We start from the raw sequence: 26,736 nt of genomic DNA, 5'->3' as shown, positions 1-26,736 counted from the left end.
ACATGCAAAAGAGGACTTGGTGGTGCAAAAGGAGATTTTAGCAATGTGGTTTAAGTCCACATCATGCTTTGCTTCAGGATTCGCAGCTTTGTGCAACTAACTAGTGCATGCTTTGCTTGAGGATTCACAGCTTTGTGCAACTAACTAGTGCAGGGCTCCCAATGAATCAAAATGTGTTTACAAACAAAACATTTAAGCAACATCTTCAGTATACTCTCTTCTCGATAAAAAGTTTTGATTGGGTTATGTGTACTAATATTGAATTTTAAAAAATATTCCTTGATTTGGCAGGCCTTGTGATTTTATCACTTGTTTTTTGTCTCCCTTGCGCGAGCTAATTTTATGAGATTGCGCTCACTCACCCACACCTCATATCCGCAAGGGTTGAACCATACTAGGTTTGCTCTTAACTCTTAACTCTTAACTCTATCGCTATGCTAATACTTTTAACTGCAACGCTAAGTTGATACTCTCTCTAGCATTCTTATCTAGCATCGTGAATCTATTGTTAACAAGCTCTATGCCAATTCTTACACCTTCACATTCTTCTTCAAAAATGCCTTTCGCTCCCGACTCGTTGTGCTCAAGATTTTCACTACATATTGGCTGCTCTTTAAATGAAATATGTGGATACCTCTTAAGGTTTGCTCGGCTAAACCCCCCATTCGAACCCTTGCCCCATGTGCTCCTCCTACCCGCGCACCTTCCTCCTCCTAGTGCCTTGCCAACAGAAGAACCATGTGTCCCCTTGTAGGACTGTGTAATGACAATAACCCCCCCCCGCGCCGCCTCGCGCCTTCGGGCTAACCTTCCTCTACAGTTGTAGCCCCAAAGGACATAGTTGTGGCAATTCCATGGCTAAGAAGCACTCTAGGTGGAGCGGAATGGTAGGCCGGGAAGAGAGCCACGTATTATTGTGTGTGTGTGTGTGTGTGTGTGTGTGTGTGTGTGTGTGTGTGTGTGTGTGTGTGTGTGTGTGTGAGAGAGAGAGAGAGAGAGAGAGAGAGAGAGAGAGAGAGATCCTCACTTGACTTCCTTCGCAGACTTGCAATGCCTTCTCTCTTCTCGTTGGTTTAAGGTCTCTTGGGATAGCTTCCTACGATGTTAAAAGTCTCTCCTCCTTCTCCTCTCCCCGCTTTTCTCAAGTTCCCCAATCCTACATGCATGTGAGTGCCCGTGCCCACGTGATTTTTTGGGGGGGGGAGAGAGAGAGAGAGAGAGAGAGAGAGAATCTCTCGTTTTTATATTTTTCTCTAGCTAAAGCCCGCTACTCCTGGTGTGCTCAGTTAATTGTGACTCTCTTTCTCTTGTAGTGAACACATAGAGTTCTTTCAATCAACCGGCTGCACCCTTAGAAAATTGTTTGCCTACATGTCAACCACTTTTTATTGCCATCGAAAATGCGCACGCAATGCAGGACAACTCATACGATTCTCTGTTGAACAAAAAAGGCTTTGAAAAGGCAACCACTTTGGGGGGTATTATGAGACAAAGCGGCCAGCTAGGATCGAGATCAAAACCGACGGCTCTGTATGAATTTCGAAGTGATGTAACCACTTCAACACTAAGATTTTCATGTCCCATAACTCGTCTAAATGATACTTAGAGTTGGGGGGCCACGCGTCCCTTTACAGGAGCCCGGTTTTTAACTGGCCCTTTTACCCTATACTGCAATTCGCTCACTCCAAGAGGAGATCCTCATCGGAAGACTTCTTAAAAATCCCACACCTAACCCTTCCTCCCTGCTCCGCATTGCTGGATTAGAAAGCTTGAAGTCGCCTGGAGAAAGAATGTTTTGCTCGCCCAAGACTAAATCGATTTATAAAAAGCTTTTCTCTTCATAGGCTTGGATTGAACACCTAAACAAGATCTGGTCTAGAAACTGGCGTGCAAGCAAATGATCTCAAGTAGTGGGAAAATATGGAAAGCCAAATGTGAAGAGAGAGACAAAGTCTTCCTTTGGAAGGTTCTTTTTGGATTCGTGCCAACCGGAGATAAGGCAAAAGCAAGAGGGCTAGCCGAAGGTACTTGTGTTAGATGCAAGCACCCGAATGAAACCTTCACGCACTTGTTCGGGGATGTGTCTACAGGTGGGTGTTCATCCATCTAGAAAAAACCCTTCTTCAGATGCGACCTTGCTTTGGGCTCTAGACGTATTGACAATGTGGATCTATTGACTGACATATGCATAGTAAGAACGACAATATCGAGGGCAGTATGGCTGTCGAGAAATGTGTTACTCTTTCAAAGGAAGTGTGAGCCTGAAAGAAAGTGTGAGCCTCTGGACACAAATTCTATTATGGAGCCATGTTGGTGGAATCTCCTTTGTAAATTGCAAGCCTAACAAATAAGAGTAGTGTAATTTTTTATGGAGCCCCTTGTGCAAAGGGCTATTTGGAACTTTTTTTTTAGATTAATGCAATTCAAGCTCAATTATTTTTAGAGTTAATGCAATTCAAGCTAAACTTAACACTTTTTATATAAAAACTAGTATAGCCGCCTCTCTCTCTCTCTCTCTCTCTGCTCGTGGACGCTGCAGGCCACACCCGCCGATTGAAGGAAGATCTGACGGGGGCGGGGGGGGGGGGGGGGGGGGGGGGGGGGGGGGGGGTTTGGTTTGGACCAGAATTGCCCTCCCCTTTATCTATTAGTATAGAAAAGCCACTAACCATTTTTTGACAAAACCATCGTTACTCTTCCTTGAGCCCTCTCTCTTTCCTTTCTCTACTTTCTCTCTCTTCGGAGCTCACACCTACTGGCCTCGCAAGAGGTTGTTTGCAAGGACCCATGTCTGTTAACTGTCATGCTTGTGTTCCATCGTGCCTCTCTCTCTATACTCTAGTACTCTCACTCTTCTGTCAAAGTCCGTAGGGGTTCGTTTTGAGTTGCCGTCTCCACCTGCCTATTCTTGTTCCTCTTCTTCTTCGTCGTGGTCTACCGTCTCCTCCTCGTCCCCTCCCTCCTCTTATCCTTCATCATCATCAACAGCTACAGTTCTACTCCTCTTTGACGGGGCGTGGTACATAGGATTCCCCATCATCGTACCTGAGATCGCGGGAAGTCCTCGCATTTCGCCTCACCAGAAGCTCTCCACTTCAGATCCACCATCTTTGGTCAGCTCTCTCTCTCTCTCTCTCTCTCTCTCTCTCTCTCTCTGGCACACACAAACACACACACCATTGCGTGTAGCTGCAGATCCACATCTTTGGACGTTGTGTTTGTCCGCTATCTCTGTTCCTCTCTCGCACACATCCTCGTATGCACTATAGCTCGTGGTGTCTTCTAATTGTCGCCCTGGTTCTCCTGCCCCCTTTTTGCATATCATCGCCCAACACGCACAAAGACACTCTCTCTCTCTCTCTCTCTCTCTCTCTCTCTCTCTCTCACACACACACACACACACACACACACACACACACAACGCGCGGTCGGTCACTCACGCAGGCACTTGATGCTTGCGTGTAACGAGCCCAAAGGGTAGCTGGGAAAAAACAGAATTTTGCTATGAGGTTTGATCATTTTCCATATCGGAGCGGAAATATAGTACTGCACTCTGCCCGAATGGAGCAGGGCTAGAGTTTCTACAGAAGCTTCTGATCAATCTATGGAACCCTTGGTGGTAAGCAAGAATCCAGCTTACTTTTGTTGACAATTTGAGGTAATGGGCACCCAAGGCCAGACTATGGAGCTTCAAAGAAACTCTAAAACACCTCATGCAGAGCTCGCTTTTGACAAATTGTCTCTCTCCGACAGAGCACCTGCTACCGCTACAAAGTGCGTCACAGATCACAACACAAAGAAGAACTTTAATTGTGAGAGAGAGGTCCAGGATGTCAACTGCAATGGGAATGCGACTGCATGTGGGGGTGAGGATACGAACACAGTCCTCGGAAATGCTAAAGCTAGCGAAAGTAGCAAAAGCAGCGTAAGCAAGACGAGCACGAGCTCTGAGGAGAGCGACCTAAGCAATGACAGCATTTACACAAGCTTTATCACTGCGCTTAGCAAGCCACACAAAGCAAACGATGTGCGGTGGGAGATTATCCAAGCTGCACATGCGAAAGAGGGTGGCGCACTGGGATTGAATCATTTCCGGTTGCTGAAAAGGCTTGGATGTGGAGATATAGGTAGTGTCTACCTTGCAGAGCTGAGGGGAAATAGCTCTTGCTACTTTGCAATGAAGGTTATGGACAAAGGATCCCTCGCGAGCCGTAAAAAGCTGTTGCGCGCACAAACAGAGCGAGAGATTTTGCAATGTTTGGACCATCCCTTCTTACCCACTCTCTACTCGCATTTCGAAACTGAAAAGTTTTCATGCCTTGTCATGGAATTTTGCCCTGGAGGAGATCTTCACATGCTGCGGCAGAGGCAACCAGGGAAATTCTTCTCCGACATGGCTGCAAAGTATGTTAGTTTCTCCTTATATCTTTCTGTTCGTGCATGTAGAAAACAACTAATGTGTGTAGTTCTCAACAAATTGTAAGGCTGAGTGATTCGTGACTCAATTTTCATAACATTTTTCTTCATGATCCACTCTATGGATTGTGCTAAGATGATCAAATTGGGTGTTGCATTTAGTGAAGATCTGCTGCCATTATTGAAACATGCATCAACAGTAGCTTGCTATTCTTATGGGATGAGCGCTGAATCTGGTTGAATAATTGGCTGGTCGGTTGTGTAGCTTATTGTTTCTGCTTGTGGTCGTCGAGCCTTTTCGTTGGGTTTGTCTCGACAACCAGGAGGGTAGAATCTGCTTAACTTAAACTTACAGGCCTTTTTACACTGTCCATTGGTGCTTCTGTTGTAGCAATTGGATGTGACAACTAGAGCTCCTCCTGTCTGTCGTTGACGGCCTTTAAGCCTTTTTTTGTGCTATTGAAGAGAGTTGATGGCATCTACAATTTTAGGACAGGGTCTTTCTCTTTGAGTACCATCACAATTTACCCAAAATCTGCATTAGGAGCGATTTACATACATACATACATATATATAGACACACACACACACACGCACGTGCGTGCAGATTGATTGATTGGTTTTGAATGTTCGAATTTGGAATCATTTGGCAGGTTCTATGCAGCAGAGGTGCTTCTTTCTCTGGAGTACCTACACATGATGGGTGTGATTTATCGCGATTTGAAACCAGAAAATGTATTAGTGAGAGAAGATGGACACATCATGCTTTCTGACTTTGATTTATCTCTGAGATGTGTGACAAGCCCCTCACTCGTCAAGTCGGCATCAATCGAGGCCGATCCATCTCGAAGAGTTCCTGCTTATTGTGTTCAACCTGCATGCTTAGAACCAACAAGCTGTGCTGCGCCCGCTTGTATTCAGCCCACTTGCGCTATGCCAAGGCTCCTTCCATCACTGAAATTCAAGAGCAAGAAAAAGCAGAAAAATGAGGTTGGCCATCAGACAAATCTCATGCCCGAGCTGCTTGCGGAGCCAACAGGTGCTCGCTCTTTGTCATTTGTGGGTACGCACGAATACTTGGCTCCAGAAATCATCAAGGGAGAGGGCCATGGAAGTGCTGTCGATTGGTGGACGTTTGGCATTTTCCTGTATGAGTTGCTTCATGGAAAGACACCGTTCAAAGGGGCAGGCAACAGAGCAACTCTGTTCAATGTCATAGGCCAGCCCCTAAAATTTCCGGAGACACCCGCCGCGAGCTTTCAAGCCCGGGATTTGATCAGAGGCTTGCTGGTGAAGGACCCACAACATAGATTGGCCCACAAAAGGGGTGCAACAGAAATCAAGCAGCACCCTTTCTTTGAAGGCGTGAATTGGGCGCTTATTAGAAGCATGGCCCCTCCACAAACCCCTAAGCCGTTCCAGCTTGAGATTACGCCAGGTAGAGGACAGCCCACTCCAACTTCTTCAGAAAAGAAGACAACAGAGGGTGACTCAAAGTCGTCGGGTTCCTACCTCGATTTCGATTTTTTCTGATATTCTGCATTCTAAATCGTTGCAGTTTCTTTTGTCATGTTTCTACGCAAGTTCTGGTCAGGAGGGCTGGAGCTCGCTCTTATCGGGATCTGCCGTTATATCAGTTGATATATCATTTCTGTGGCAATATGCTTGTACATTTTTGAACATGTAGAAGGCAATGTTTTGCCAGACGCAGACATTTTTCCTCGTCTTTGCCTTCTGATGCCGTTCTTGCTCTTCATTTCAGAAAATTATGTGAATGTTATGGCAGAAAACAAGGAGGCTCATCTCATTCCAAGTGCAAGGATTTTGTCGCTTTTTCATCGTGTGAAGGCATAGAAGAGTCAGCTGTTTTGTGCTTATCTTTGTGCTAGGCTTTGGATTGCCTCCAATGAGTCTAATGTCAAAAATCATGCTTTAAGATTAAACTTGCATTAATGTTGTCGGTTGTTTTCAATTTTCAATTGAAGACGCTAGAACAGTTTTACTTCTTTAAGACATCAATTAAAGACATGAACAGGTTTACTCCTTTAAGACATTGCATGAATGTATCGCTGTGGCAGCATATCAGATCATGTTTTTGCTTCCTCTTTTGGTGACATGGTAGTATAGCAGCTCAGTAAGGAGCCATAGCCCAGAAATTCATCTTGAATTGGCTGTACAATGATGAAACAATCCGGAAGTTGATAACCTGTATGCTTTCTCGAATTTTTCCAATGAAGCGATGAAAGATCGGCTGTTTTTCCAGCAAAAGCATGTTTCTTCATTCCATCAATGCTTCTAATTGCCCCTCTTAATGTGTAGATAATGTGTTTGACGGTTTCGATGCCACTATCTCACATGGAGTGTCCTAGGGTGGTTCAATGGCTTCAAATTGCTAGGAATGGCTTCCCTACACTCACATCGAATGGGGTTGAATGTGTGACATCATGGTCTCTACGAGAAAGCCTTAGCACCACGCTATCCAAGTATCGTGCATACATTTGGGCATGACAAATGTACACTAGCCTAGTTTAGTCGGAGATCATGTTTGTGCCACATTGGCTAGTTTGGGCCTTAGATGTCTTGTGAGATGGTGACAAGGAGAGGGTCTTCTAATTTGTACTAGAGTTGCCCCAGAAACCATCCAAACATTGCATTGAATGTGTTGTTCTCTCCCATGTGCCTCTAGTCCAAAGGGTCCGTCAACCACCTCCAGATGCTATAAGGGTCCTTTTCACAGGTATCAACTGTTAGGTTCTCTTCGTTCAAAGGTTTATATGAGAGGTGGACCTTCTAACGGATATTTTGAGAGCCTGTGGTGGCTTTTTTGAAAGGAGGGCCCTCCAAAGTAAGGTACCTTATGTTCCCTATGCTAAGGGCTCTCCAACATTGTGATTGTGGCCTTTTTAACCAGCTAGAACCAGGGTTTACCAAAATTAACCAGAGATTTTAGGATCATATCTCCTTCAACTTGATAGGAAGTTGAAGGAGTGTAACTAGCGTGTAGCAACTTCCACGATAATCCCACTAACTGCACTAATGCAAAGTGGGATTTGGTTGTTAAGTGTCAGCTTCGCTTTGAGAAGACTAAAATTATAATTCTTTCCCCTTCAAGGATGCTACCAAAAAGGGATCAAATTTTTTGGAAGCAAAACTTGCAATGGTTTTGTCTGTTGATTTGGTAGTGGGACACCAACTTTAAATGATCACACTAAAACCAGTAATTCCACTGGAATAAACTGGTTTTAATGTACTTCATGTAATGCCATCTTTCCATCCTTTTGCAGCTCTGTAGATGAAAGTCCCAATCAGATAGGCTTAATCTGTTCAGTTCGGTTTCATTACTTACGGTTCCTATCTACTCGGTAGATAAGAACCTTTTCAAAGAATGTATTAGATCCAAGATCCCTTAGAAATTTTTGTATTGCTTAGTCATGGTATTTGCCTCATCCTCTTTTCTTACTACCCTCATTGCCTTGGACAAAACAAGCACTCATGCTACATATCCGTTAAGCATCCTAGCAAAAGACATTGACATGCGTGAGAGACCACATGCTTGGAGGTGAAGGCATAGGAGATGACATATGGAGAAAGGCCTTCCCTTTCTGGAACAGCATCCCAACGCAGAGGTGACTTGTATCACCTCCTGTTCACCATCGTCCGCATCACATCTGCACATGCTGTCAACAACCAGCCATCCATACATACCCAATCTATATGGCTCAGTTCCATTAAATTAGATTACTCCATTCGTAAAAGACCCGAAGTCCTAACTTTGATAGATCCATGCAAATGCATAGATATAAATAGCCATTACCCAGATTACAACCATGACAATGTGTTTTGCCTGATTGTAGAAGCCTCAGCATCACTATAGACATACAAACATAGCAATTTCTCTGTCGCTTAACGAAGTCGCTCTCGCCCAAAGGGTTGTATTGGCATTACAAGACTGGCCAAGGAGTCATTGTCAACATCAACACACACAATGCGTTCTAACATCGTGTGCTTCCTTTTTGATGCTCATCTTCAGCACTCATATGACTCCATCCTAGTAACTAACAACGAAGTTAACATTACTAAAACATTTTTAAGGTAAAATTGAAATTTGCAAGATGCAGCTAGGTGGATGTCTGGGTCTTTAGGCACTCAGACATCCACCTTAAACCACTAGGTTATGATCCCCTACGCTTACCCACCAATTCTGATAATGCCTGAAAATGAGATTTATTATTTAAGCAAAATTGAATTAGTTTCCACAGACTGATCACATCTGTAATTAGACTTCCATGAAAATATAACTCAACTATAAACAGCCATCTGCCTCTGCAGACTACGGCACTGCCTTTCGATGGATGAGAGAGAGAGAGAGAGAGAGAGAGAGAGAGAGAGAGAGAGGTGTCTTACTATTTCTTTCCACAGGGCATGGTTTGAGAAAAGCATACCCTTCTTACACAAACTCAAAAAACCTCCGCATCAGCACTCCCTTTTTCTCGAAAGGCAGTGCCAACAAATCAATAAGATATTGGGAGAAATCATATTTGAAATAAATTCCATATCCAAAATCGGGTGACACTACATCAATTAGCTACTGACTAAAGCACTTTCGTCGGGCTTTCTCAAGGCCTTCACCAAGCTTTGCACACGGCTTGCCGAAAACATAAAACAGCTACTGCATACATTCATCTTACTTGTGGCATAGCGTCATTTATACCACTTGGCTTATTTGTCTGAGTCAAACAGAGCTTTGTGAAGGCTGTAATAACAAAAAAAAGCCACAAAACGAAACCATTTTTCATGTGTGTAACGCAAGAACAATAAACCACGAGTCTATTTTGCCATGGGATGGGCAGATACATAATTAATGGCTGCAGTACAAGAGTCGATTTTATCTGCCTCCCCATCTGAAATTTCGAGAGCGAACTCCTCTTCAATTGCCATAACCACCTCCACTGTGTCTAGACTATCAAGGCCAAGATCCTTTTCAAAATGTGATGAGGGAGTCACCTGGCATGAATCAGCATCATCAGTACACCAATGAGACTCTTTAGACTATTGCAATAAAATAGAACTGCAGCACTCATTTAAAAAAAACACACATGGACTGCCACTTTTCCTACTTTTTTAGGTGGGGGTGGGTGTCAATTTTTTTTTTCTTTTGGATTGGTGCAGGGGAGAAGGGGAGGCAGGCTCGTGCAGTACAAATCAACACAACAAGGCAGGAAGAGAGGCAGCACAATAGCTGGCAAGAGAGGTAAAACTTCAAAGCAGAAGCAAGATGCTGGCTCGGAAAATGTGTGTGGCTTTGAAGTAGAATGGCCACAGAACTTTGTCCGACAATGATCAGCTGGTGAAGCTTGAGGTAGGGCCAACATACACACACGCACACGTGCGCCCTTTTTTTTAGTAATATCAGATTGAATTACTAATGGGAAACCTCAAAGCGAGGAAAACCCATAGCAAACATTACATGTGGCAAATCACAAACGGTCAAAGTAGAGCTCATAATAAAGGGAGGAGAGCTCATCCAAGTCACGTGCAAATTTAAGAGACTATCGAAGAGAGGTTTTGAAGAGGAATACATAATCCACCTGAACCTGCTGAAACATGAGAAAAGTACATGCTGAAACATGAGAAAAGTACATGCTCTCCAAATTGTCCAGAGCACCCAGAATCTAACCCAAGCAAAGAAGTATGCATACCGCCTAACCAGCAGTGGAAGCACTTCAAAAAGCCAAAACTATCGGCCAAAAGGTATTCCAGGGAAACGAGTGCAAAGGCATGTAGAGATGCAATCCACAAACCAATGCGTATGAGGAAAATACCACAATGAATGTGGAATAGTCTCAGTGCCGGCACCACAACGAACACATCGTAAGGAAGCGATTCCTTTGGACCGAAGAGATTTGCTAGTTGGGAGAACCCCAATGATGCATCTCCACATAAACAATCGCTCTTTCAAGGGAAGTTTAGCATGCCACTATTCATATTCCATACCATACTAAAATGTTCCGCTGGCCAAGAAGACGACTGCAAATGGCAATATACTTTTTTTGCACATAAAGAGAGGATCCAGGAACCAGCATAAAGAGAGGATCCAGGATCCAAGTACGTGCTCTCCAAATTGTCCACTGCACCCAGAATCTAACCCAAGCAAAGAAGTATGCATATCACCTAACCAGCGGTGGAAGCACTTCAAAATGCCAAAACTATCGACCAAAAGGTATCCCAGGGAAATGAGTGCGAAGGCATATAGAGATGCAATCCACAAACCAATGCGTATGAGGACAATACCACAATGAATGTGGAATAGTCTCAGTGCCGGCACCACAACGAACACATCGTAAGGAAGCGATTCCTTTGGACCGAAGAGATTTGCTAGCTGGGAGAACCCCAATGATGCATCTCCACATAAACAATCGCTCTTTCAAGGGAAGTTTAGCATGCCACATTTTCATGACTTTTTTGCGCCAGATGTAGTGCCTTTATTCATATTCCATACGATACTAAAATGTTCCGCTAGCCAAGAAGACGACTGCAAATGGCAATATACTTTTTTTGCACATAAAGAGAGGATCCAAGAACCAGCATAAAGAGAGGATCCAGGATCCAAGTACGTGCTCTCCAAATTGTCCAGAGCACCCAGAATCTAACCCAAGCAAAGAAGTAGGCATACCGCCTAACCAGCTGAAACCGGCCTGTTCAATCCAACAAGGGCGGTAGACTTTACTTCAAACCTTGATTTAGCTTTCACCCATTATTAGTCGTCTATTATACCTGCGCTATAGTGACACAAGAGAGGGGAATGGGATACAGATGCTAAAATGCACCTGTATGAGAAGACCGACACCAGATTGGCCCCTAACTTAGGCGCCCCTTTCGGTATTTCTTTATTCTTTAAAAGAGGGAATAAATGCTGTGGATCCCTACAAGCTGTCCCGCACAAATTTGGCTGAATTTCAACTGTTCCGGCCTGATTTCGGCAGCATAACTATACTAGGACCCTTCACAGTCAGTATTCCCACACATTGACCGACTTTCCCGACGCATACGGGCACTTTGCAAAACCTGGCGAGAATCTGCAGCACGCTGAATTCTCTGTTTTCAGCCCTGAAAATGCGCCAGATCACCTGTACAGCGGTCCCCTTGCGTCCCCGAACCTCCTGGGGATATTAGGGTCCGTTTAGGGCCAAAACCCTAAACCTGCAAAAATACACAGCAGGCTGTAATTCACTGTTTCGGGCTCCGTTTCGCGTGCCGGTCGCATCCGTAGCAAGTCCTCGAGCTCCCGCACCTGTAGGGCTACTTGCCCTTTGAATCGGACGAGATTTCTGGCGTGAAACCTCTCCGAATTCACCTGTACCTGGGGGGGGGGGGGGGGGGGATTAGCCGCTAGCTAATCCAGTACCTGTACAAGAGGCTCTTGCCTCGGCAATCGCGCATGAACCCACACAACTGTACATTGGTCAAATGAAGAGCCCACTAGAGGGGCATAACATACTCCCAAAGGGGAGAGAGAGGGCAGTGCGTAGCGTGCAGGGCATCACTCCTGGCACCGCACTGTGCATAAGAGGGAAAGCAAGCACTCCATAGCTCTTAACCTGTGACAAAAACTGAAAATGAGGCTCTCCCCCTCCTAAATTCAGCGCCACTTCTTGTTGCATGAGGCAAGTGCACCAGAAGGTGCCACTTGGCACATTTATAAGCATTTTCCCGTTTCGGGGTTGCCGTCTAAAAATATCCCAACCGGTTGCCCAGTTGACTTCACGACAGAGTAAGAAAATGTTCCCCTTGTCATTCCGGAGGTAATGACGCCAACACATTTTCAAGTCCCAAAATAGCAGTTCCCTAAATTTTAGGAGATGCTGCCATTGTATCTTTCTAGGTCATCCGACCCTCTTTGTACACTGCGGCCACATCCAGAACTGAAATGTAGCCTCTGTAGCAAAGGATTCCACTTTGGCTAGTCAATGACCCCACTTGGCTAACCATAGTCCTTGTCCAACCTTAGTGCTCTCTTGCCCTCAGGCCTGGACTCCCTCTGAACAGTTCCACACTAGCTATGCAATGCAGGGCAGTTAGATTTCCCGAGGGCTGTTTCCAAAAAGTGAAAGTAAATAGATAATAAGAAAGAAATCAACAAAAAGGATAGATAGTAGTCACACATTGGTGACATACCCCCCTCTTGAAATCTCAAACGTCCTCGTTTGCATCTATGTCGTACATGCTTACTGTCAACACTGATGTATTCAACACTTGTCGACACATATACGACACATACATGCTCATTGTCAACCCTGGTGTATTCAACATCTCGTCGACTCATGTATTGCCTGCGTGTGAACCCTGTCCCAATGACATAGTGGTAGCTTCGCACTCTGCCATTGCTTTGAGTCACTAACTTTCCAATGACAAAATGGTAGCTGCACATTTTGCCACTGTCTTATAGTACACGTTGGATCCCGTAACACTTTCGAGCATACCCAAACCGACAGTTTAAGAATGCAGTTACACATGTACTCTTCAATAGAAGCAATCACTGTATCCTTGACAAACTGACAAGAAATACTCACTTCTATAGCACTAACCAAACTTTTGGACATTCCATAAGAGCAATTGCCAAACTGACAATCTGTACAGCTCTAACATTCATGTAACAGGTATTTGATTTGAGCTCACTTTAAATACCATGTACATCATTTGTTTCAGAAGCCATTGTCACACTGACAATCCATTTAGCTTTGAAACTCGAGGGGTCAAGGTAGGTTGCAAATCGAAGGCTTCCAAGTAAAGTGATAGCACAGTTGGTGACTCTGCAAGTTCACCTTCTTCCATCCACTTAGCATCCATTGGTGGATAGTTTCTGAACTTTACCAAGTAACGCCTAGCAATCTTGCCTTTCATTTTCCTTTCTTTGTGTGCCAAAATCTGTTCAGGGACCAAGATCTCGTCAAGTTCCTCGACTTCCAGCTGATCTTCAGCTGGCATATCTTCTGGCACATCACCCACATAGGGTCTGAGAAGACTCACATGAAACGCATTGTGAATCTTCCAACTGTCAGGCAATTTCAGCCTATATGCAACATCACTGATTATGTCGCACACTTGAAAAGGCCCATAGTAACGCATGTTGAGCTTTGGAAACAGTCTTTCCTTGCCCTTCATCTTCTTTAACCTTGCCTTTTCAAAGCGTAAAAGCACCCAATCACCAAGTGAATATACCACTTCACGACGGTGACGATCAGCTGCTTTCTTTTGCTTTGCCTGAGTCCTTTCTAAGGCCACTTTGACCTTCTTGTACATTTCATCCATGTCCTGAACATATTTATCTGCTTCAAATATCTTGTCCTTTGTATGCAGTATGGGAGGAACTTTCTTGCCACCTTCAACTATCTCAAAAGGTGCCTTGCCAGTTGATGAATGCACTGTATTATTGTATGCATACTCCACCAATGGCAAATACTGCTCCCACTTTCCTTTATGCTCTGACACATAGCACTTTAGCAGATCTAGGACAATAGAATTTGCCTCTTCTGACTGCCCATCTGTTTGAGGATGAAATGACGAAGAGAATTTGAGCGTGGTGCCCATATTCTCAAACAAGCCTCTCCAGAACAAACTTGTCATGCGTGGATCACGGTCGCTAACAATCGACTGTGGCATGCCATGATACTTGAAAATATTGCTCAAACAAGCGTGCCATCTGATCTGGCTTTATCTTCTTCCTGACAGGAATAAAATGAGCCTGTTTGCTGAATCTGCAAATAATGGTCCAAATACCATCATTTCCTGTCTGCGTTCTCGGAAGATCAAAGATAAAATCCATAGCAATACTTTCCCATGGTTTATCTGGAATAGGTAGTGGTTGCAATAACCCTGGTGCCTTTTGCCTGTCAAACTTGACCTTTTGGCATATTAGGCATTCTCGCACAAAGGCATCCACATCCCTTCTCAATGTAGGCCAATAGAAGAATGTCTCAACCGCTTTAACTGTAGCATCGATACCACGATGCCCTGCATACGGTGGGACATGACTCTCTTCCATAACTTTGCGTCGCAATGGCTTTGTGACACACAATCTGCCATGCATCATCATGAACCCGTCTTTAAGAAGATAGTGTTCATGACGTTGTCCATCCATTAGTTGCTCGAAGACCCTTGCAAAATCTTCATCATTTGCATATTGTTCTCTCATATCATCAAGTTCATGATGATAAGGAATCGACACAGCTGAAATTTGTGGCTTCCTTGACAAGGCATCAGCCACAACATTCTTCTTGCCTTCCACATGCACAATCTGAAAATGGAACATGGACAAGATATTTGCCCATCGCATATGCTTCTCAGATAACTTTGTCTGTGTCAAGAAGTATCGCAAGGTCTGATGATCCGTTTGGACAACAAAGTCTGCACCTAGCAGGTAGTGTTTCCAACTTAAGAGCGCATGAATCACAGCCAGTAACTCTTTCTCATAGACCTGCATGGTCATCTCTGGCCCTTGCAAAATTCTGCTCTCATAGGCTACTACCCTGCCATCTTGCATTAGCACTGCACCAATGCTACTACCGCAGGCGTCACACGGGACCACAAATGACTTCCTAAGATCTGGCAACACAATGACTGGATCCGAAGTCATCTTTTCCTTTAAGAGATTAAAAGCTGAAATCTCTTTCTGTGTCCATCTAAAGGTGACTGCCTTCTTTTGAAGAGCATGTAAAGGTGAAGCAATCTCAGCGAAATTTCGGATAAACCTTTTGTAATAGGAGCATAGTCCCAAGAAGCTTCGGACATCATGCACCGTCTTCAAATTTGGCCATGACTTGATCGCTTCAACTTTTGCAGGATCCATTCTGACACCATCCTTTGAGACAATGTGTCCCAGAAAGTGAATCTCTTCCAGAAAAAACTCACTTTTCTTTGCATTGATGAGCAACCTATGACTGCGTAGCTCTTTGAACACAATGGCCAAGTGATGCCTATGCTCCTCTTCATTCTTTGAGTAGACTATCATGTCATCAAAGAATGTACCAACAAACTGCTGGTGTGGACGGAAAATTCTGTCCATCATCCTATTGAACGTAGCAGGAGCATTTGTGAGACCAAAGGGCATCACTAAAAATTCGTAAAGGCCAAACGTCGTTCTAAAAGCAGTCTTGTGCACATCCTCTGATCTAATGCGGATCTGATGGTACCCACTCTTTAGATCTATCCTGCTAAACATAGCTGCTCCTTCTAATTTGTCCATAATATCATCAATTCTAGGTATAGGGAACCTATTCTTGATGGTATTCTTGTTCAGTGCACGGTAGTCTATACACATACGCCATGAGCCATCCTTTTTCTGCACCAACAACACTGGAGAACAGAATGGAGATGAACTGGGCTGAATCAGCCCCTTTTCTAACAACTCCTGTACTTGGCCCATTATCTCTTTCTGCTGAGCCGCACTAACCCTGTACGGAGGCTTATTTGGTGGGCTACTGCCTGGCACCAAATCTATCGCATGGTCCTCGGGTCTCTCTGGCGGTAATTGAGACGGTAATGAATCGGAAAAACAATCACTATACTGTTGTAAAAACATTGACCTTTCTTTATCTAGCACAGATAAATTTGATTCATCACAATCTGACACTTTACGTGCAAAAACCAAGTACGCAGAAAGATGCTTTTTCATTACAGAAGTAATAGCAGAAGCTGATACAGTGGGAATAGACTCCCCTTTAAGCTTTACATCCAGAATGTGAGTCTTTCCCCTGCTCTGTACAGTGATCTTTTTGTTGTAGGCATCCATGATTCCCTGTACACGAAACAACCAAGGAATACCTAGCAACACATCACATCCGTCCAGTGGCATGATGTAAAATTCTTCAGCATCTACATAGGACTGGATATGTAGGCGCAACTTTCCGATGATGGGTGTCACAGCCTCTGTATGGCCAGGACATGCCAAATCTGCCTCTGCTGTATACCCCATCTCTTCAGGTCTGATTCCCAACTTCGAAGCCAATTCTGGGGAAATAAAGTTGGCTTTGGCACCTGGATCAAAAAAGATAAGCACTGTTTGATCCCTGACCTTTCCCCATGCTCTGCAAAGCTCACTTGCATCTGAATTTGGCTTGTCGCCCACCATATCTGGCACTAGACCAGCCATGGGCTTCTTTCCTTTCTTGTCTTCCTTGTCATCAGAATCAGCTGGCCTTTTCTTTGTAGGACAATTGTAAGCAATGTGGCCAGGCTGCTCACATATAAAGCATTTGTTCTCTGTCCTCAGGACCTTCTTTTGCTCTTCTGACTTGCGAGGAAAACGTCTTTTCCATTTCTTTGCTGGCCCCTTTTCTGATTCAACCGTAGCTTTGTCTTTCCTTGCGTTGGCTGACTCCTGAGTCCCTTTAGGAGCCTCATTGGGAACGTGCTTCTTGGCTGAATTTTTCTTGCCTGATCCTGCCTTGACGCCAGTGTTAAATTCACAATCTTCTCCCTTGAGCAAACCATTGCTAGTGTTTGCTACCTCGATGAGCTGCGTCAAAGTAGTGACTTTTGTCTTCGTACAGTACTTTCTCAATCCTTTTGGTAGGCCACAACAGTATTTTTCAATCTGTTCTGTCAATGGCACAAACCTATAGGAAGTTACTGGAAGTAGAGCTTTCCAAAACTTCCGATTGTAATCATCCAGATTTCTGCAAGTGGCAGCATTTAGCTGGTGCCATTCTGTCATGACATCTGCTTCAAAGTCATCAGATAACCATGCTGCTGCAAAGATTTGCTTGAAGTAAATCCATGTGGACGGAGCTTGCCCTTGAAGCAATAAAGTTGTCCACCATTGTCCCGCATTCCCTGTCAAGAAAGTGGCTGCCTTGCGGACCTTTGAAGCCTCTGTAAAGTTTCCCCCTACATAGGCCTTGTCAAACTGCTGGAGGAATGAGAGAGCCTTCTTCCTGTCATCAAACCCTGTAAAGGTCATGAATGACACACCTTTGCCACCTTCTTTGTACGGAGTTGGCCTCTCCAGCGGCGTTAAATTGTCATATGGAAGTGACTGAAACATGGGAACACTATTAGGGTTCATCTGTGTTCCTTGGCCGCTATTAACTTGACCTGGAAACGCCATATTTGGCTGCTGATTTGTAATTCCAGCCATACCAAAATTTGCCTGTGGCATCCCGAATTGGCCCTGAGTGCTCTGAAACCCTGGTTGCATACCCATGACACTGTACATGGGGTTAGGCATCATCGTTTGAGCACCCCCGAACACTGTTCCTGGCGTGTAAAACTGATTTCCAGGTGCATGACCAGCCATGCTCTGGAATACCGATCCACCTCCAAAATAGCCAGGGTGTACTGAAGGTGGTGGGAAGACCTGTTGCATAGCCTGTAGGTTGCTTCCCTGCCCATTAGAACCAGCTATAGGCTGCTGAAAGGTGGCGGGCTGAACTGGTACAGCTTGAAAGACTGGCATCTCAGCCACCTGTTCTTGCACCTTAGGCATAGGTTGTGGAGACTGCATGTTCTCCGTCAAGTGTACACGTGTTTCCATTCACTGTGCGGTATGAATCACTTGTGCTCGAGCCTTAACAGGCTTTTGAATATGATCCAGTGACCCAACTTGCTGAGACGGAACAGGAGGTTGTAGAAAGGCTAAAAACCTCGGATTCTGCATTACTTGTGTGAACATAGCCACAGCAGTAGCCAACTGGGTCCTGAATATATCGTCATCTGTCTGTGGTGGTCTTGAGGACTCACCCACTTCATGTGTCTGTTGACCCTGTGAAGAGGAAACCTCTTCAGTCACATCATCTGGTCTGTCAGCCATAATTGCAATTCCCTGTGTCTGGTCTATGATCCCCTGTGTCTTCAAGCCCAAAACTGATCAAGGCTCACTTCTATGGGAAAAAGTGATTTAATCCCGTCGATGGAACCATGGAACCGGCCTGTTCAATCCAAAAAGGGCGGTAGACTTTACTGCAAACCTTGATTTAGCTTTCACCCATTATTAGTCGTCTATTATACCTACGCTATAGTGACACAAGAGAGGGGAATGGGATACAGATGCTAGAATGCACCTGTATGAGAAGACCGACACCAGATTGGCCCCTAACTTAGGCGCCCCTTTCGGTATTTCTTTATTCTTTAAAAGAGGGAATAAATGCTGTGGATCCCTACAAGCTGCCCCGCACAAATTTGGCTGAATTTCAACTGTTCCGGCCTGATTTCGGCAGCATAACTGTACTAGGACCCTTCACAGTTAGTATTCCCACACATCGACTGACTTTCCCGACGCATACGGGCACTTTGCAAAACCTGGCGAGAATCTGCAGCACGCTGAATTCTCTGTTTTCAGCCCTGAAAATGCGCCAGATCACCTGTACAACGGTCCCCTTGCGTCCCCGAACCTCCTGGGGGTATTAGGGTCCGTTTAGGGCCAAAACCCTAAACCTGCAAAAATACACAGCAGGCTGTAATTCACTGTTTCGGGCTCCGTTTCGCGTGCCGGTCGCATCCGTAGCAAGTCCTCGAGCTCCCGCACCTGTAGGGCTACTTGCCCTTTGAATCGGACGAGATTTCTAACGTGAAACCTCTCCGAATTCACCTGTACCTGGGGGGGGGGGGGGGGGGGGGGGGGGGGGGGGGATTAGCCGCTAGCTAATCCAGTACCTGTACAAGAGGCTCTTGCCTCGGCAATCGCGCATGAACCCACACAACTGTACATTGGTCAAATGAAGAGCCCACTAGAGGGGCATAACATACTCCCAAAGGGGAGAGAGAGGGCAGTGCGTAGCGTGCAGGGCATCACTCCTGGCACCGCACTGTGCATAAGAGGGAAAGCAAGCACTCCATAGCTCTTAACCTGTGACAAAAAACTGAAAATGAGGCTCTCCCCTTCCTAAATTCAGCGCCACTTCTTGTTGCATGAGGCAAGTGCACCAGAAGGTGCCACTTGGCACATTTATAAGCATTTTCCCGTTTCGGGGTTGCCGTCTAAAAATATCCCAACCGGTTGCCTAGTTGACTTCACGGCAAAGTAAGAAAATGTTCCCCTTGTCATTCCGGAGGTAATGACGCCAACACATTTTCAAGTCCCAAAATAGCAGTTCCCTAAATTTTAGGAGATGCTGCCATTGTATCTTTCTAGGTCATCCGACCCTCTTTGTACACTGCGGCCACATCCAGAACTGAAATGTAGTCTCTGTAGCAAAGGATTCCACTTTGGCTAGTCAATGACCCCACTTGGCTAACCATAGTCCTTGTCCAACCTTAGTGCTCTCTTGCCCTCAGGCCTGGACTCCCTCTGAACAGTTCCACACTAGCTATGCAATGCAGGGCAGTTAGATTTCCGGAGGGGTGTTTCCAAAAAGTGAAAGTAAATAGATAATAAGAAAGAAATCAACAAAAAGGATAGATAGTAGTCACACATTGGTGACACCAGCCGTGGAAGCACTTCAAAAAGCCAAAACTATCGACTAAAAGGTATCCCAGGGAAACGAGTGCGAAGGCATGTAGAGATGCAATCCACAAACCAATGCGTATGAGGACAATACCACAATGAATGTGGAATAGTCTCGGTGCCGGCACCACAACGAACACATCGTAAGGAAGCGATTCCTTTGGACCGAAGAGATTTGCTAGTTGGGAGAACCCCAATGATGCATCTCCACATAAACAATCGCTCTTTCAAGGGAAGTTTAGCATGCCACATTTTCAAGACTTTTTGCGCCAGATGTAGTGCCTTTATTCATATTCCATACCATACTAAAATGTTCCGCTAGCCAAGAAGACGACTGCAAATGGCAATATACTTTTTTTGCACATAAAGAGAGGATCCAGGAACCAGCATAATGCCAATCACAAAGTCAATCCTCAGCAACAAGCGACGAAATGGGAGATCTATAATGAACAATATCCATGATGACCTGCCATGAAAGTCTGTAATGCATTCCAAGACCAAAATTAAGAGCAACCTGCCGAAATTGAAAGTACATGTCCATTAGCGTCGACAACATCTGATATTGCATCAATGCCTTTCTGGGAGAGAAAATGTCTGAGAGAACCTGGACAAGGGTCTGATAAAAAACTAGACTAACTCTCGAGTTTGAGCAAATTGCAACTCGCGCCATCCCGACCATGCCACGACAAATGCTTAGTGACTTGTTTCCAATCAGCTGCAAGAATGGAAGCAAGGGGGCAGCCCGGAATTGTAGCTTCAAATTTTCCAAAGACCACATCCCAGTATGAAGGCTCCCAATGACCAAAAGCTTCAAATTTTCCAATGACCACATGAAAATAAAGCAAACATCAGCGTCCAAGGCTGTTTTTTGTTCCACCAATACCAATAACAACATGGCCTTCCGCGTGCACGCACACACACAAACCAAAGAAAACACAGCAAGCACTTAGAAAAACCAAGAAACAAAACATAGGCATACTCACAAACAAAACAGTTTCCCTATGTAAATCATGATACAGCACCCGTGATGTCCTCCAAAGGATTCTATATTTTCTTTAGATACCTCTATCTAGAGTCTATATGAAAGGCTACAACGTCACTCATTTCTTGATGAATTGAAGTTTTAGCATGTTCCCTCATGATGAATGTTTCGTTTGTCTATCCACCATAGCACTTCACATTGCTAGTCTTATTGATATAAAAGATCGTGTAACTTAAGGAGAAATACTGTTGCATTCTCCCTCACAAATAAAACAATTGCCATGCTTAAACCATTCCATCCTTTGCTCAGCACTCCTACATCCATGTCCAAACTTCTGGGTCTAGAACAGCTTCTTCTTCTTGTCTTGTTTCAATCCCTTGGGTTCATTGTTGTTGGTCTTTTTTGTTCCACGAGTCAACTTCCCATTAAGAAGAGGATATCCGGCCTGAGCGTGCACCGTCAGCCCTTGGATGTTGAAGGCCTTCTGTATGAGACAATGTCTTGTTCAAGGAGAAGTGGGACACAAATCAGCGAGTGCCCTGCCAAAGATAAGGAAAAGGCGACTAGCTTTAAGAGTACAGAAGCATGGAAGGGAAAGAAAGAAAAGACTAATGTTGAGATAATTTTGGAATATGGCAAGATGATGAGTCCTCATAATTATATTGAGAGTGGGTGTAACAGGCTTGAACACCCAAGCAAGAAATCAATAGCACACACGAACAGAAACTGCAACAAACTGAACAAAAGAGAGAGAGAGAGAGAGAGAGAGAGAAATGAAGCGACGGAGTTGTGCTTCCACATGCATTGGCCCCAAAGCTTAGCGCCCCTTCTTTCTTGATTGATGATCACAAAGTACAGCTACCGAGAGGTGTGCTCTACAATTGGCTTCCAAGCTGATCTGCTAGAGCAACCCCCAAAGCATCACTTCTAAAGGTTACAGAGGGGCCCTACACAGGTCCCCCCCCCCAAAGCACCAAGATGCTAAAAACATGGCCTCCAAAAGGTCACACAACTACTCGCAAAAGCTGCCGTGTGGCCATCTGCAAATCGCGGCGCGTTTTACAAAAATAGAAACTGCGTCATCTTTCTGTCAGTGTTGAGTTCGGCTTCATTTTGGTCCCACCTTGAAGTCCGGTTCACTTTATTAGGGCCACGTCATCACTATTTCTCGCATACCCCCCCCCCCCCCCCCAAGACTTCAACAAGTCCAAAACCCTAGAATTCGCACTCTCCGACTACCCATATGTTTGCAAGTGGAAAGAGGACAAGAATTGTAACTGAGTACCAACATTCTCCCAGATTTCCCTCCAAAACAAACTAGTAAAACGGGGATCTCTATCTGAAACTATAGACTGAGGCATGCCATGTAGTCGAAATATCTGTACGACAAACAATTTAGCCAAATGATTTGGCTTAACCATCTTCTTGACCGGAATATATTGAGCCTCAGGCTAAATCTGTCGATGACTGTCCAGATGCCATCGTGCCCACTCTGAGTCTTGAGAAGATCAAAAATAAAATCCAATGCTATACTTTCCCAAGGTCAGCTAGATATAGGTAAAGGTTGCAAAAGACCTAGAGCCTTATGCCTGTCGAACTTGACCTTTTGGCATATCAAACAACTACAAACAAACTCATCCACATCCTTTTTGACCGTTCCTCACCTTTCAAGGTCGTGTCTATGCAGCGGTGACCAGAAAAAGGTGGACAGTGGAACTCTGTCAAAACCTTGTTTCTTAGCGCTCGTGTAACACACAACAAGTTTTTCCACATCAAATAACCTTCCTTGAGTCAATAGCCCGTAACCACTTCCCCACTCTGCAATCCGTCAAAGATGTCGGCAAAATCTGGATCTATGGCGTACTGATCTACCATATCCTCGAAGTTGTGGTGATGAACCACCGAAATAGCCAAAACCAAAGGCTTACGAGACAGTGCCTCCGCTACCACATTCTTCTGTCCTCCCTAAACATGCACAATCTAAAAGTGAAATTGTGACAAAAAGTTTGCCCATTGCATCTACTTGTCCGAAAGTTGTTTCTTGGACAAGAAATAGCCTATTCTCTGATGATCAGGAACACAGTAAAATCGGCTCCAAGTAGAAAGTGTCACCACTGAGTAAGAGCATGGATAACCACCAACAACTCCTCATAAATTTGTGCAACCCGTTCTGGTCTAGAAAACATTCGGCTCTCATAGGCTACAAAATGGCCTTCCTGCATCTAGACCGCTCCCAAACTTGTGGCCACAAGCATCACAGTATACCTCAGATGGCATTTGCAAGTCTTGCAAAACCAACACTGGCTAGTCGTCAACTTCTCCATGAGAGTCTTGAAGGCTGCAATCTCAGATGGTCCCCATGTGGAAGGAACCCCTTTCTATGTCAAAGCATGCACGTGAGAAGCAATCTCCACACAAACTTTTGAATGAACCGCTGATAGTAAGAGCATAAACCCAAAAAGCTTCGAACCTCATAAACATTCTTTAAATCTCACTAATCTCGGAGAGTTTGAACCTTGGCCGGATCCATTTTGATACCCTCCGCAGAGATGATGTGTCCCAAAAAGTGGATCTCTAGTAAAAGAAACTCATTCTTCTTCCCATTCACCAACGAACAATGTTGCCTCAATGCCTGGAAAACCTGTAAACAGGTAGTGTCGATGCTTTGCTTCATTCTTGGAGAATACGATGATATCGTAGAAAAACGTGCCCACAAATGGAAAATCATGTCCATCATCCTGTTGATGTCACGTGACACATCCAACCCTATGTGTCCATGGACAAGCTACACCATGATCAAGGTTCAATCAGTCCACTCAAGTCTAGATTAGAAGTGATCTGGCACTTTTGTGAGTCTATTCGTAGACCGTGCATGCCCAGTCACTTAGTGTAGATGCATAACCTCTGGTTGCACACAGCATGATCATCAATATTCCCTTCAGAATCCATCAGATTCAGTCAGGGGAATTTTCCAATGCATTTAGCCTATTTTCCCTATTTTTGGTATTTTTCACTTATTATTTTTAAGTGACTTTCCAACAAAAGTAGGTAGGGCAATTTTGCTAAGTTAATATATAAGCAAACCCAAGTTAGCACTTTCTGGCAGAAGAGGCAGCAGGAGCACATGCTCAACAAGCACCTTCTCAGCAGGAACTCTTGGCGTTTTTGATTCCCCCATCCTCGCCACACCCTCAAGCACCCTAGCGTTTTCTATTCCTAGCAGTTCCCCGCATCATCAGCAAATACCTAGCCCTAGCGCTTTGGGTTTCCCATCAACCCTGGCATTTTTGCACACCTTCAGCAACTCCACCATCGCCTGGCGTTTTCAGCCATGATTGCCAGCAGCAGTACCCAGACAGGGCAGCGTTTTCACTAACGCTAGCAAACCTACCAGCGTTTTTTATTGCCGTAGATGCAGCAGCGTTTTCAACATCCCCCACAACAACAGATTCAGCCCTAGAAGCATTGCAGAAGGTAGCCATTTTCAGCCTTGAAAACGCAGCCAAAACAGTCATTTTCAGCCACCGAAACAGCCCCGAAATTCAACAGATAGAAGACCACAGATTTCAGCCCTAAAGTCGTCGTCGTCATCACCGTCATAGTCCCAAGTGGCATCAACCCATTGCATCTGCATTGTACCACTTTGTGCAATCATAAGTAGACCACTCTCGTCGACGAGAGTAGAGCCTTCGGAGGAGGGTTTTACAACGTCTCTGGTGTCGTATCTCTCTTCTCTCTCTATCTCTCAGTCTCATACACTTGCACGCACAGTGTCCATTCACTTTGTTTGTGATCATAGCACTTCCATTAAGAACGGAAGGCTCTCCCTTCGATAAGAACTAAAAGGAACCTTGAGCACAGTTCGGAGCACTCATCTTGAGCAAAGCACAAACATTCATTCCGCTGCACCTAATATTGGTATCTGTCACCAACGTGTGACTACTATCTATCCTTTTTGTTGATTTCTTTCTTATTATTTATTTACTTTCACTTTTTAGAAACACCCCTCGGGAAATCTAACTGCCCTGCATTGCATAGCTAGTGTGGAACTGTTCAGAGGGAGTCGAGGCCTGACGGCAAGAGAGCACTAAGGTTGGACTAGGACTATGGTTAGCCAAAGTGGGGTCATTGACTAGCCAAAGTGGAATCCTTTGCTACAGAGGCTACATTTCAGTTCTTGGTGTGGCTGCAGTGTACAAAGAGGGTCGGATGACCTAGAAAGCTACAATGGCAATATCTCCTAAAATTTAGGGAACTGCTATTTTGGGACCTGAAAATGTGTTCGCGTCATTACCTCCGGAATGACAAGGGGAACATTTTATTACTCTGCCGTGAAGTCAACTCGGCAACCGGTCGGGAGATTTTTAGCCGCCAACCCCGAAACGGGAAATAGCCTGTAAATATGCCAAGTGGCACATTTCTGTGCACTTTCCTCATGCAGGAAGAAGTGGCGCTGAATTTGAATAAGAGAGGGCTCATTTGCAGTTTTGTCACAGGTTGAGAGCTATGGAGTGCTTCCTTTCCCTCTTATGTACAGTGCGGTGCCAGGAGTGATGCCCTGCACGCTACGCACTGCTCTCTCTCTCCCCTATGGCAGTATGTTATGCCCCACTAATGGGCTTTTCATTTGACCAATGTACAATTATGTGGGTTCATGCGCGATTGCCGAGGCGAGAGCCTCTTGCACAGGTACTGGATTAGCTAGCGGCTAATCCCCCACAGGTACAGGTGAATTCGGAGAGGTTTCACGTTAGAAATCTCGTCCGATTCAAAGGGCAAGTAGCCCTACAAGTGCGGGAGCTCGAGGGCTTGCTACTGATGCGACCGGCACGCAAAACGGAGCCCGAAACAGTGAATTACAGCCCGCTGTGTATTTTTGCAGGTTTAGGGTTTTGGCCCTAAACGGACCCTAATACCCCAGGAGGTTCAGGGAAGCGAGGGGACCGCTATACAGTTGATCTGGCGCATTTCCCGGGCTGAAAACAGAGAATTCAGCGTGCTGCAGATTCTCGCCAGGTTTTGTAAAGTGTCCATATGCGTCGGGAAAGTCATCTAATGCGTGGGAATACTGACTGTGAAGGGTCCTAATACAGTTATGCTGCAGAAATCGGGCCAGAACAGTTGAAATTCAGCCAAGATTGTGCGGGGCAGCTTGTAGGGAACCACAGCTTTTATTCCCTCTTTTAAAGAATAAAGAAATACCGAAAGGGGCGCCTATTTAGGGGCCAATCTGGTGTCGGTCTTCTCATGCAGGTGCAGTCTAGCAGTCTGTATCCCTTTCCCCTTTGTTATGTCTTGAAAGTACAGGTAAAGTGGGCGACAAAGGTAAAGTGGGCGACAAATTAAATGGGTGAAAGCAAATAAGGTTTAAGTCTAAGGTCTACCGCCCTATTTGGATTAAACAGGCCGGTTTCATGGTTCCATCGCCGGGATTAAATCACTTTTTTCCATAGCAGTGAGCATTGGTCAGTTTGGGTTTGAAGACACAGGGGATCATAGACCAGACACAGGGAATTGCAATTATGGCTGACAGACCACATGATGTGACTGAAGAAGTTTCCGCCTCACAGGGTCAACAGACACACGAAGTGGGTGAGTCTTCAAGACCACCACAGACGGATGACGATATATTCAGGACCCAGTTGGCTACTGTTGTGGCTATGTTCACACAAGTAATGCAGAACCCGAGGTTTTTAGCCTTTCTGCAAACTCCTCTTCGGTCTCAGCAAGTTGGGTTACTGGATCATATTCAAAAGCCTGTTAAGGCTCAAGCACAGGTGATTCATACTGCAGAGTCAATGGAAACACCTGTACACTTGACAAAGAACATGCAGTCTCCACAACCTGTGCCTAAGGTGCAAGAACAGGTGGCTGAAATGCGAGTCTTTCAAGCTGTACC

General features: G+C 45.0%; 2 protein-coding genes across 2 annotated transcripts in view; one reads left to right on the top strand and one right to left on the bottom strand.

Annotated features, from left to right (window-relative positions):
• Positions 1-2,730: 2,730 nt before the first annotated feature.
• LOC147432570 (serine/threonine-protein kinase D6PK-like) lies at positions 2,731-6,235 on the top strand. The gene is made up of 2 exons (XM_086492450.1): positions 2,731-4,404; positions 5,070-6,235. The coding sequence occupies exons 1-2, from the start codon at positions 3,662-3,664 to the stop codon at positions 5,947-5,949; spliced, it is 1,623 nt and encodes a 540-aa protein (XP_086348576.1). The 5' UTR covers positions 2,731-3,661; the 3' UTR covers positions 5,950-6,235.
• Positions 6,236-8,980: 2,745 nt separating this feature from the next.
• Positions 8,981-26,736, bottom strand: part of LOC147432569 (acyl carrier protein 1, mitochondrial-like) — a 31,797-nt gene continuing 14,041 nt past the window's right edge. Inside the window, exon 2 of the mRNA XM_086492449.1 lies at positions 8,981-9,420. Coding sequence (XP_086348575.1) covers positions 9,244-9,420 — 177 coding nt within the window. The 3' untranslated portion in view covers positions 8,981-9,243. The remainder of the gene's footprint in view (positions 9,421-26,736) is intronic.

The sequence above is a fragment of the Adiantum capillus-veneris genome, chromosome 20, assembly GCF_014529385.1.
Source record: "Adiantum capillus-veneris isolate H3 chromosome 20, ASM1452938v2, whole genome shotgun sequence".
NCBI lineage: Eukaryota > Viridiplantae > Streptophyta > Polypodiopsida > Polypodiales > Pteridaceae > Adiantum > Adiantum capillus-veneris.
Note: the sequence above shows the minus strand (reverse complement) of the source record. Positions and strands in the feature narration are given on the sequence as shown.

Bases quoted from the DNA above. Each gene is read 5' to 3' on its own strand.
- LOC147432570 (XM_086492450.1), top strand. From the start codon at position 3,662: ATGGGCACCCAAGGCCAGACTATGGAGCTTCAAAGAAACTCTAAAACA. The intron at 4,405-5,069 runs GTATGTTAGTTT...ATCATTTGGCAG, and splicing joins TTCTCCGACATGGCTGCAAA to GTTCTATGCAGCAGAGGTGC.